The sequence below is a fragment of the Salvelinus namaycush genome, chromosome 5 (assembly GCF_016432855.1).
Source record: "Salvelinus namaycush isolate Seneca chromosome 5, SaNama_1.0, whole genome shotgun sequence".
In the NCBI taxonomy this organism is placed as follows: domain Eukaryota; kingdom Metazoa; phylum Chordata; class Actinopteri; order Salmoniformes; family Salmonidae; genus Salvelinus; species Salvelinus namaycush.
Window position 1 is genome coordinate 4,175,353 of NC_052311.1, and position 13,095 is coordinate 4,188,447.

The 13,095-nt window shown below is 44.9% G+C and overlaps 1 protein-coding gene across 1 annotated transcript in view; it reads left to right on the plus strand.

Moving 5' to 3' along the window:
- The window catches only part of LOC120048906 (vascular endothelial growth factor receptor 3-like), a 45,209-nt gene that overhangs the window by 2,250 nt on the left and 29,864 nt on the right, over positions 1–13,095 (plus strand). The window contains exon 2 of the mRNA XM_038995223.1: positions 558–940. Coding sequence (XP_038851151.1) covers positions 558–940 — 383 coding nt within the window. The remainder of the gene's footprint in view (positions 1–557; positions 941–13,095) is intronic.

Genomic DNA, 13,095 nt, shown 5'->3' on the forward strand with positions numbered 1-13,095 from the left:
CATTATACAGAGTGGTGTAGAGGAGGGTAAACAGCTGTCTAATCCACCGTCACATTATACAGAGTGGTGTAGAGGAGGGTAAACAGCTGTCTAATCCACCGTCACATCATACAGAGTGGTGTAGAGGAGGATAAACAGCTGTCTAATCCACCGTCACATCATACAGAGTGGTGTAGAGGAGGGTAAACAGCTGTCTAATCCACCGTCACATCATACAGAGTGGTGTAGAGGAGGGTAAACACATGTAAACACCTTTTTTTATTTTGCGCAAATATTTACCAACCATTTTGGGAAAATTAATTGAATCAGTTTTAAGGACCAGACATGATTTTAGAATATTTATTCAGCAAATGGATGTGAGAATGAGGTTCCATGAGAATCTGGATGAAGGGCTACATACGCACACTCTTTCACAATCTGTCGCAGTCGCTAACGTCACACACCTGACATTTGCACAGTCCTAACCTGTTCTGTTTGGTTAAAAACATAATTGACCCATCTGTGACCTCTCACTTGACCTTTCCTCTGACCTCTAACCCCTAACCTCTGACCTCCAGGGGTCAGCGTACTCTGTCATGGGTGTGGCCTGAGACGACCCTGGTGGGAGAGGATCTGACTGACCGTCAGGCCGGCCCCAGGCCCAGCAGAGCCCCGGAGGGTGAGGCCGAGACTGGATCCCAAGTTGGTACCCCTGGGGCTGGAGTTGTGGGAGACCACCCCGTGGCCGGGGAGGAGGCTGGTACGCCTGCTTCGGTCCCTGTCCAGAGAAGGGGAGTCGGCATCCTGGAGTGTCCAGGGGAGCCTGGAAGGCCGTATTGCAAGACCCTGGTCCTCACTGGAGCTAAAGGGAATGATACAGGTTACTACCGCTGTTACTACAGAGACATCAAGGCTGTCGTCGACGGGACCACGGCTGCTACTCTGTATGTGTTTGTCAGAGGTAAGAGGAGCGTATTTTATACACCGAGACAGACAGACGTATGCACACATCCTGTTGCTCTCACACACACACACACACACACACACACACACACACACACACACACACACACACACACACACACACACACACACACACACACACACACACACGGATACAAATATTCACACACACACACACACACACACACACACACACACACACACACACACACACACACACACACACACACACACACACACACGGATACAAATATTCACACACACACACACACACACACACGGATACAAATATTCACACACACACACACACACACACACACACACACACACACACACACACACACACACACACACACACACACACACACACACACACACGGATACAAATATTCACACACACACACACACACACACACACACACACACACACACACACACACACACACGGATACAAATATTCACACACACACACACACACACGGATACAAATATTCACACACACACACACACACACACACACACACACACACACACACACACACACACACACACACACACACACACACAAATATTCACACACACACACACACACACACACACACACAGACACACACACACACACACACACACACACACACACACACACACACACAAATATTCACACACACAAATATTCACACACACACACACACACACACACACACACACACACACACACACACACACACACACACACACACACACACACGGATACAACTATTCACACACACACACACACACACACACACACACACACACACACACACACACACACACACACACACACACACACACACGGATACAAATATTCACACACACAAACACACACACACACACACACACACGGATACAAATATTCACACACACACACACACACACACACACACACACACACACACACACACACACACACACACACACACACACACACACACACACACACACGCGCATGGTTTTTCGTCAGCGCCAGTGTTAGCGTTATCATCGTGGTCATCTCTTGACTAGCATTGTTAAAGTGATGCTCCAGAACGTTTCTATAATTTCAGTCAGTAGTTTTGAAAGTGGTGCTCATGAGCCAAAATGGGCTCCCGTTTTTTTGTGTACTACATCATACATTTGTGTACTACGTCATTCATTTGTGTACTACGTCATTAATTTATGTACTACGTCATACATTTGTGTACTACGTCTTTCATTTGTGTCCTACATCATACATTTGTGTACTACGTCATCCATCATGGTCCTAGGGACCTGAGCCCTAGGACCATGCGTCAGGACTACCGGGCATGATGACTCCTTGCTGTCCCCAGTCCACCTGGCCTTGCTGCTGTTCCAGTTTCAACTGTTCTGCCTGCGGCTATGGAACCCTGACCTGTTCACCGGACGTGCTACCTGTCCCAGACCTGCTGTTTTCAACTCTCTAGAGACAGCAGGAGCGGTAGAGATACTCTGAATGATCGGCTATGAAAAGCCAACTGACATTTACTCCTGATTATTATTTGACCATGCTGGTCATTTATGAACATTTGAACATCTTGGCCATGTTCTGTTATAATCTCCACCCGGCACAGCCAGAAGAGGACTGGCCACCCCTCATAGCCTGGTTCCTCTCTAGGTTTCTTCCTAGGTTCCTGCCTTTCTAAGGAGTTTTTCCTAGCCACTGTGCTTCTACATCTGCATTGCTTGCTGTTCGGGGTTTTAGGCTGGGTTTCTGTACAGCACTTCGAGATATTAGCTGATGTACGAAGGGCTATATAAAATAAACTTGATTTGATTTTGATTTGATTTGATTTGTGTCCTACATCATACATTTGTGTCCTAGATCATACATTTGTGTACTACGTCATACATTTGTGTACTACATCATCCATTTGTGTCCTACATCATACATTTGTGTACTACATCATTCATTTGTATCATACATTTGTGTACTATGTCATCCATTTGTGTCCTACATCATACATTTGTGTACTACATCATTCATTTGTATCATACATTTGTGTACTATGTCATACATTTGTGTACTACGTCATACATTTGTATCATACATTTGTGTACTATGTCATACATTTGTGTACTACGTCATACATTTGTGTACTATGTCATACATTTGTGTACTACGTCATACATTTGTGTACTACGTCATACATTTGTGTACTACGTCATTAATTTGTATCATACATTTGTGTACTATGTCATACATTTGTGTACTACGTCATACATTTGTATCATACATTTGTGTACTATGTCATACATTTGTGTACTACGTCATACATTTGTGTACTACGTCATACATTTGTGTACTACATCATTCATTTGTATCATACATTTGTGTACTATGTCATACATTTGTGTCCTACATCATACATTTGTGTACTACATCATACATTTTGTATGATATGTTACGTCCTGCAATTTATTTTATTTAAAAAAAAAAATACAATTGCGATTCTTATGATATGTTGCGAATACAATTCAGACAATGTGTTACAAATTTGTTTAGCTAAAGATCGCAGACTGCATCTTTAATAATCTATATGGTTCACCAACCTCAATCACCAAATCACCCAAGACTTGAATGCGTTTTGATCTGTAAACCAAAGCAATCTGAAGTCTCCTCCGACCAAGATATCGAGTGATAGTTGAACTTCATCATTTCTGTGTGTTCCCGTTAAAGTGCCAGTCATTTGGCTAGTGAATGAATAGTACATTTTGATTCGTTAATCTGTTCCATCTCTGGACCAGAACAGTTGCTTAGGTTTATCTATCCATCTATTTCAGTCCAGTTCTGGTGTCGTGCCTTGAGTCTGACCCTGTCAGCATCCCAAATATTTCCCTGCTCCCTATGGGCCCTAGTCAAAAGTAGTGCACTTTGTAGGGATGGGCCCTGGTCAAAAGTAGTGCACTTTGTAGGGATGGGCCCTGGTCAAAAGTAGTGCACTTTGTATGGATTAGAGTGCCATTTGGGATGCGGACCCCAGTCTTATCATTTCCACTTGGCTGTGGAGCGTTAGTTATCCTGTGGGCCTCGAGTTTCTCTTTTCTCGCGCTTTCTTTCTTTCCTCTGGTTTCTCTTTGTCTTGGGAGGAGGACAAGAACTTTACAGATGTCTATCTGTCTCCCTGAAAACAGATGTAAAGAGTTTGCACAGTCCTAACCTGTTCTGATTAGTTTAAAAAAAAACTCCCTGTTTAAAGAGTTTCTGACACTAAAAGTCCATCCAGCAGCTAGCTGCAACTGTTAGGCTTGTGCGCTATCCAGATTGTCATACCTTCACACCGACCTTGTGCCATACCGGGATATTCTGTAATACCGACAATGAACACAAGGGGCGCTATTTTCAAACCCCACTGAGCTTTTGTAATCCGAATGTTAGCAATGCTAATAAATACATGTAAAATCCCCTAGAGAATGCTAACTAAATGCTAATGAGCGAATTGAACATTTTATACAGTCTCTGACCTAAACTATTTTCTGGACAGACATCCCAGCTGATAAAGTTAAAACAAACAACTGAAGAATGCTACTCACAATTTGCTGCACACACAAAACTATTATCAAACAGCAAGGCTATTGATCCAGGAGCGGGTTCTCTGGATGTTACCAGCAAGGCTATTGATCCAGGAGCGGGTTCTCTGGATGTTACCAGCAAGGCTATTGATCCAGGAGCGGGTTCTCTGGATGTTACCAGCAAGGCTATTGATCCAGGAGCGGGTTCTCTGGATGTTACCAGCAAGGCTATTGATCCAGGAGCGGGTTCTCTGGATGTTACCAGCAAGGCTATTGATCCAGGAGCGGGTTCTCTGGATGTTACCAGCAAGCGAAGCTTGATGATGAAGAAGCTAACCACAGCTAGATAGCTAACTAGCAACTAAATTAACAAATCAAATGCACAACTATGGAGCATTTTACGTAATAGTTATGAGATATCTAGCTGGAAAATGTTTAGTTTTAGTTCCATACTGTAACTAGACCCTGACACCACTCGGAGTGTTGTGTCAGGAAAAATAACCTCACACTCAACGTCAACAAAACAAAGGAGATGATCGTGGACTTCAGGAAACAGCAGAGGGAGCACCCCCCTGTCCACATCGACGGGACAGTAGTGGAGAAGGTGGAAAGTTTTAAGTTCCTCGGCGTACACATCACTGACAAACTGAAATGGTCCACCCACACAGACAGCGTTGTGAAGAAGGCGCAGCAGCGTCTCTTCAACCTCAGGAGGCTGAAGAAATTTGGCTTGTCACCAAAAACCCATGCAAACTTCTACAGATGCACAATCGAGAGCATCCTGTCGGGCTGTATCACCGCCTGGTACGGCAACTGCTCCGCCCACAACCGTAAGGCTCTCCAGAGGGTAGTGAGGTCTGCACAACGCATCACCGGGGAAAACTACCTGCCCTCCATGACACCTACAGCACCTGATGTCACAAGATCATCAAGGACATCAACCACCCGAGCCACTGCTTGTTCACCCCGCTATCATCCAGAAGGCGAGGTCAGTACAGGTGCATCAAAGCAGGGACCGAGAGACTGAAAAACAGCTTCTATCTCAAGGCCATCAGACTGTTAAACAGCCATCACTAACATTGAGAGGCTGCTGCCAACATAATGACTCAAATCTCTAGCCACTTTAATAATAAAAAATTGGATGTAATAGATGTATCACTAGCCACTGTAAACAATGCCACTTTATATAATGTTTACATACCCTACATTACTCATCTCATATGTATATACTGTACTCTATACCATCTACTGCATCTTGCCTATGCCGTTCTGCCATCACTCATCCATATATTTATATGTACATATTCGTATTCATTCCTTTACAATTGTGTGTATAAGGTAGTTGTTGTGGAATTGTTAGATTACTTGTTAGATATTACTGCACGGTCGGAACTAGAAGCACAAGCATTTCGCTACACTCGCATTAACATCTGCTAACCATGTGTATGTGACCATTAACATCTGCTAACCATGTGTATGTGACCAATAACATCTGCTAACCATGTGTATGTGACCATTAACATCTGCTAACCATGTGTATGTGACCATTAACATCTGCTAACCATGTGTACGTGACCATTAACATCTGCTAACCATGTGTATGTGACCATTAACATCTGCTAACCATGTGTATGTGACCAATAACATTTTGATTTGATCACCTGGCCCATGCTGCACAACCGTAAGTGACTCACAAGGCTCCGATCTTCTCGTTGTTGTGTGCTTTGTAAATAAACACCACGTGACTGGGTGCTACCAAAAAACTTCATAATGAAAAATTATATGACAAGTGAAATGAAGAACGCAATCTTTATCTCCTAACATAGTGCACAAGTTAACTGCAGGTATTTACTTAAAAAGTAACGACAAATATTCAAATATATAAAAAAAACTTTGTTTCAATGGTATAGACTGTAATAAAAAACAATCCTGTGGCTATTTTCCAAATTCCCCAGTATACGGTATATACGGTACACTGCCCAAGCCTACTATTAGAGTGTATAACTGTTTCCTGTGGGTTACTAAGTCTCTGCAGCTGTCTGAGGGTTGGAAGATAGGACTGGGACCATACCAGTATCACCAGACTGAAGGTAGGACTGGAACCATACTAGTATGTCCAGACTGAAGGTAGGACTGGGACCATACCAGTATCACCAGACTGAAGGTAGGACTGGGACCATAACAGTATCATCAGACTGAAGGTAGGACTGGGACCATACCAGTATCACCAGACTGAAGATAGGACTGAGAACATACCAGTATCACCAGACTGAAGGTAGGACTGGGACCATACCAGTATCACCAGACTGAAGGGAGGACTGGGACCATACCAGTATCACCAGACTGAAGGTAGGACTGGAACCATACTAGTATGTCCAGACTGAAGGTAGGACTGGGACCATACCAGTATCACCAGGCTGGAGGTAGGACTGGGACCATAACAGTATCACCAGACTGAAGGTAGGACTGGGACCATACCAGTATCACCAGACTGAAGGTAGGACTGGGACCATAACAGTATCACCAGACTGAAGGTAGGACTGGGACCATACCAGTATCACCAGACTGAAGGTAGGACTGGGACCATACCAGTATCACCAGACTGAAGATAGGACTGAGAACATACCAGTATCACCAGACTGAAGGTAGGACTGGGACCATACCAGTATCACCAGACTGAAGGTAGGACTGGGACCATACCAGTATCACCAGACTGAAGGTAGGACTGGGACCATACCAGTATCACCAGACTGAAGGTAGGACTGGGACCATACCAGTATGACCAGACTGAAGGTAGGACTGGGACCATACCAGTATCACCAGACTGAAGATAGGACTGGGACCATACCAGTATCACCAGACTGAAGGTAGGACTGGGACCATACCAGTATCACCAGACTTAAGGTAGGACTGGGACCATACCAGTATCACCAGGCTGAAGGTAGGACTTGGACCTTAACAGAATGTCCAGACTGGTTAGTATCACCAGACTGAAGGTAGGACTGGGACCATACCAGTATCACCAGACTGAAGGTAGGACTGGGACCATACCAGTATCACCAGACTGAAGGTAGGACTGGGACCATACCAGTATCACCAGGCTGAAGGTAGGACTTGCACCATAACAGAATGTCCAGACTGAAGGTAGGACTGGGACCATACCAGTATAACCAGGCTGGAGGTAGGACTGGGACCATAACAGAATGTCCAGACTGGTTAGTATCACCAGACTGAAGGTAGGACTGGGACCATACCAGTATCACCAGACTGAAGGTAGGACTGGGACCATAACAGTATCACCAGACTGAAGATAGGACTGGGACCATACCAGCATCACCAGACTGAAGATAGGACTGGGACCATAACAGAATGTCCAGACTGGTTAGTATCACCAGACTGAAGGTAGGACTGGGACCATAACAGAATGTCCAGACTGGTTAGTATCACCAGACTGAAGGTAGGACTGGGACCATAACAGCATGTCCAGACTGGTTAGTATCACCAGACTGAAGGTGGGACTGGGACCATACCAGTATCACCAGACTGAAGATAGGACTGGGACCATACCAGTATCACCAGACTGAAGATAGGACTGGGACCATAACAGTATCACAAGACTGAAGGTAGGGCTGGGACCATAACAGTATCACCAGACTGAAGGTAGGGCTGGGACCATAACAGTATCACCAGACTGAAGGTAGGGCTGGGACCATAATGTCCAGACTGGTTAGTATCACCAGACTGAAGGTAGGGCTGGGACCATAATGTCCAGACTGGTTAGTATCACCAGACTGAAGGTAGGGCTGGGACCATAATGTCCAGACTGGTTAGTATCACCAGACTGAAGGTAGGACTGGGACCATAACAGAATGTCCAGATTGGTTAGTATCACCAGACTGAAGGTAGGACTGGGACCATAACAGAATGTCCAGACTGGTTAGTATCACCAGACTGAAGGTAGGACTGGGACCATAACAGAATGTCCAGACTGGTTAGTATCACCAGACTGAAGGTAGGACTGGGACCATAACAGAATGTCCAGACTGGTTAGTATCACCAGACTGAAGGTAGGGCTGGGACCATAATGTCCAGACTGGTTAGTATCACCAGACTGAAGGTAGGACTGGGACCATAACAGAATGTCCAGACTGGTTAGTATTACCAGACTGAAGGTAGGACTGGGACCATAACAGAATGTCCAGACTGGTTAGTATCGTGGCGAAGTAACAACATGCTAAGCTGATGTATCTTCGTTAGGAAACAACATGCTAAGCTGATGTATCTTCGTTAGGAAACAACATGCTAAGCTGATGTATCTTCGTTAGGAAACAACATGCTAAGCTGCTGTATCTTCGTTAGGAAACAACATGCTAAGCTGATGTATCTTCGTTAGGAAACAACATGCTAAGCTGCTGTATCTTCGTTAGGAAACAACATGCTAAGCTGATGTATCTTCGTTAGGAAACAACATGCTAAGCTGATGTATCTTCGTTAGGAAACAACATGCTAAGCTGATGTATCTTCGTTAGGAAACAACATGCTAAGCTGATGTATCTTCGTTAGGAAACAACATGCTAAGCTGATGTATCTTCGTTAGGAAACAACATGCTAAGCTGATGTATCTTCGTTAGGAAACAACATGCTAAGCTGATGTATCTTCGTTAGGAAACAACATGCTAAGCTGCTGTATCTTCGTTAGGAAACAACATGCTAAGCTGCTGTATCTTCGTTAGGAAACAACATGCTAAGCTGCTGTATCTTCGTTAGGAAACAACATGCTAAGCTGCTGTATCTTCGTTAGGAAACAACATGCTAAGCTGATGTATCTTCGTTAGGAAACAACATGCTAAGCTGCTGTATCTTCGTTAGGAAACAACATGCTAAGCTGCTGTATCTTCGTTAGGAAACAACATGCTAAGCTGCTGTATCTTCGTTAGGAAACAACATGCTAAGCTGATGTATCTTCGTTAGGAAACAACATGCTAAGCTGCTGTATCTTCGTTAGGAAACAACATGCTAAGCTGCTGTATCTTCGTTAGGAAACAACATGCTAAGCTGCTGTATCTTCTTTAGGAAACAACATGCTAAGCTGATGTATCTTCGTTAGGAAACAACATGCTAAGCTAATGTATCTTCGTTAGGAAACAACATGCTAAGCTGATGTATCCTCGTTAGGAAACAACATGATAAGCTGATGTATCCTCGTTAGGAAACAAAATGCTAAGCTGATGTATCTTCGTTAGGAAACAACATGCTAAGCTGATGTATCTTCGTTAGGAAACAACATGCTAAGCTGATGTATCTTCGTTAGGAAACAACATGCTAAGCTGATGTATCTTCGTTAGGAAACAACATGCTAAGCTGATGTATCTTCGTTAGGAAACAACATGCTAAGCTGATGTATCTTCGTTAGGAAACAACATGCTAAGCTGCTGTATCTTCGTTAGGAAACAACATGCTAAGCTGATGTATCTTCGTTAGGAAACAACATGCTAAGCTGATGTATCTTCGTTAGGAAACAACATGCTAAGCTGATGTATCTTCGTTAGGAAACAACATGCTAAGCTGATGTATCTTCGTTAGGAAACAACATGCTAAGCTGATGTATCTTCGTTAGGAAACAACATGCTAAGCTGATGTATCTTCGTTAGGAAACAACATGCTAAGCTGATGTATCTTCGTTATGAAACAACATGCTAAGCTGATGTATCTTCGTTAGGAAACAACATGCTAAGCTGATGTATCTTCGTTAGGAAACAACATGCTAAGCTGATGTATCTTCGTTAGGAAACAACATGCTAAGCTGATGTATCCTCGTTAGGAAACAACATGCTAAGCTGATGTATCTTCGTTAGGAAACAACATGCTAAGCTGATGTATCCTCGTTAGGAAACAACATGCTAAGCTGATGTATCTTCGTTAGGAAACAACATGCTAAGCTGATGTATCCTCGTTAGGAAACAACATGCTAAGCTGATGTATCTTCGTTAGGAAACAACATGCTAAGCTGATGTCTCTTCGTTAGGAAACAACATGCTAAGCTGCTGTATCTTCGTTAGGAAACAACATGCTAAGCTGATGTATCTTCGTTAGGAAACAACATGCTAAGCTGATGTATCTTCGTTAGGAAACAACATGCTAAGCTGATGTATCTTCGTTAGGAAACAACATGCTAAGCTGATGTATCCTCGTTAGGAAAACAACATGCTAAGCTGATGTATCCTCGTTAGGAAAACAACATGCTAAGCTGATGTATCCTCGTTAGGAAAACAACATGCTAAGCTGATGTATCCTCGTTAGGAAAACAGCATGCTAAGCTGATGTATCTTCTTTAGGAAACAACATGCTAAGCTGCTGTATCTTCGTTAGGAAACAACATGCTAAGCTGATGTATCTTCTTTAGGAAACAACATGCTAAGCTGATGTATCCTCGTTAGGAAAACAGCATGCTAAGCTGATGTATCTTCTTTAGGAAACAACATGCTAAGCTGCTGTATCTTCGTTAGGAAACAACATGCTAAGCTGATGTATCTTCTTTAGGAAACAACATGCTAAGCTGATGTATCCTCGTTAGGAAACAACATGCTAAGCTGATGTATCTTCGCTAGGAAACAACATGCTAAGCTGATGTATCTTCGTTAGGAAACAACATGCTAAGCTGCTGTATCTTCGTTAGGAAACAACATGCTAAGCTGCTGTATCTTCGTTAGGAAACAACATGCTAAGCTGATGTATCTTCGTTAGGAAACAACATGCTAAGCTGATGTATCTTCTTTAGGAAACAACATGCTAAGCTGCTGTATCTTCGTTAGGAAACAACATGCTAAGCTGATGTCTCTTCGTTAGGAAACAACATGCAAAGCTGATGTATCTTCGTTAGGAAACAACATGCTAAGCTGATGTATCTTCGTTAGGAAACAACATGCTAAGCTGATGTATCTTCGTTAGGAAACAACATGCTAAACTGATGTATCTTCTTTAGGAAAGCAGCCCTAATGTTGGAAACAACCATTCTAATGTTTTCATCCAGATTCACATTTATTTATTTCCAGAACTATTAAGGGGCCTAATAGTTGAATTAAACCAACAATAAATATGTAATAAAGGGTAAGAAACACATAACGTGACCTTCTAAGATGGATGTGATTAAAAACAATGAGGCTGTCTATTCTAGTCCTCTCAGCACAGATGATCTCCGTCGTGTCTTCCAACCCTGTCTTTTCTTTCACACCTCCTTTCACCACCAGTAATGATTGTGAGGGTAGTCTAGGGTTACATACAGGTTGGGGGGAGTGAAGGGGGGGCACTGTGGGGGGTGAGGATATATGCTCTCACCGCTTTCCTGTACAGAGGTTATAGAGGTAGGGGAGGTTATGGAAGTAGGGGAGGTAGGGGAGGTTATGGAGGTAGGGGAGGTTATGAAGGTAGGGGAGGTAGGGGAGGTTATGGAGGTAGGGGAAGTAGGGGAGGTTATGGAGGTAGGGGAGGTAGGGGAGGTTATGGAGGTAGGGGAAGTAGGGAGGTAGGGGAGGTAGGGGTGGTAGGGGAAGTAGGGGAGGTAGGGGAGGTAGGGGTGGTAAGGGAGGTTATGGAAGCAGGGGAGGTTATGGAGGTAGGGGTGGTAGGGGAGGTTATGGAGGTAGGGGTGGTAGGGGAGGTTATGGAGGTAGGGGAGGTAGGGGAAGTAGGGGAGATAGGGGAGGTAGGGGTGGTAGGGGAGGTTATGGAGGTAGGGGAGGTAGGGGAGGTTATGGAGGTAGGGGAGGTAGGGGAAGTAGGGGAGGTAGGGGAGGTAGGGGTGGTAGGGGAGGTTATGGAGGTAGGGGAGGTAGGGGAAGTAGGGGAGGTAGGGGAGGTAGGGGTGGTAGGGGAGGTAAGGGAGGTTATGGAAGCAGGGGAGGTTATGGAGGTAGGGGTGGTAGGGGAGGTTATGGAGGTAGGGGTGGTAGGGGAGGTTATGGAGGTAGGGGAAGTAGGGGAGGTTATGGAGGTAGGGGAGGTAGGGGAGGTTATGGAGGTAGGGGTGGTAGGGGAGGTTATGGAGGTAGGGGAGGTAGGGGAGGTTATGGAGGTAGGGGTGGTAGGGGAGGTTATGGAGGTAGGGGTGGTAGGGGAGGTTATGGAGGTAGGGGAGGTAGGGGAGGTTATGGAGGTAGAGGTGGTAGGGGAGGTAGGGGAGGTAGGGGAGGTTATGGAGGTAGGGGAGGTTATGGAGGTAGGGGAGGTAGGGGAGGTAAGGGAGGTTATGGAGGTAGGGGAGGTAGGGGAGGTAGGGGAGGTAAGGGAGGTAGGGGTGGCAGGGGAGGTTATGGAGGTAGGGGTGGTAGGGGAGGTTATGGAGGTAGGGGAGGTAGGGGAGGTAGGGGAGGTAGGGGTGGCAGGGGAGGTTATGGAGGTAGGGGTGGCAGGGGAGGTTATGGAGGTAGGGGAAGTAGGGGAGGTAGGGGAGGTAGGGGAAGTAGGGGAGGTTATGGAGGTAGGGGTGGTAGGGGAGGTAGGGGTGGTAGGGGAGGTTATGGAGGTAGGGGTGGTAGGGGAGGTTATGGAGGTAGGGGAGGTAGGGGAGGTAGGGGAGGTTATGGAGGTAGGGGTGGTAGGGGAGGT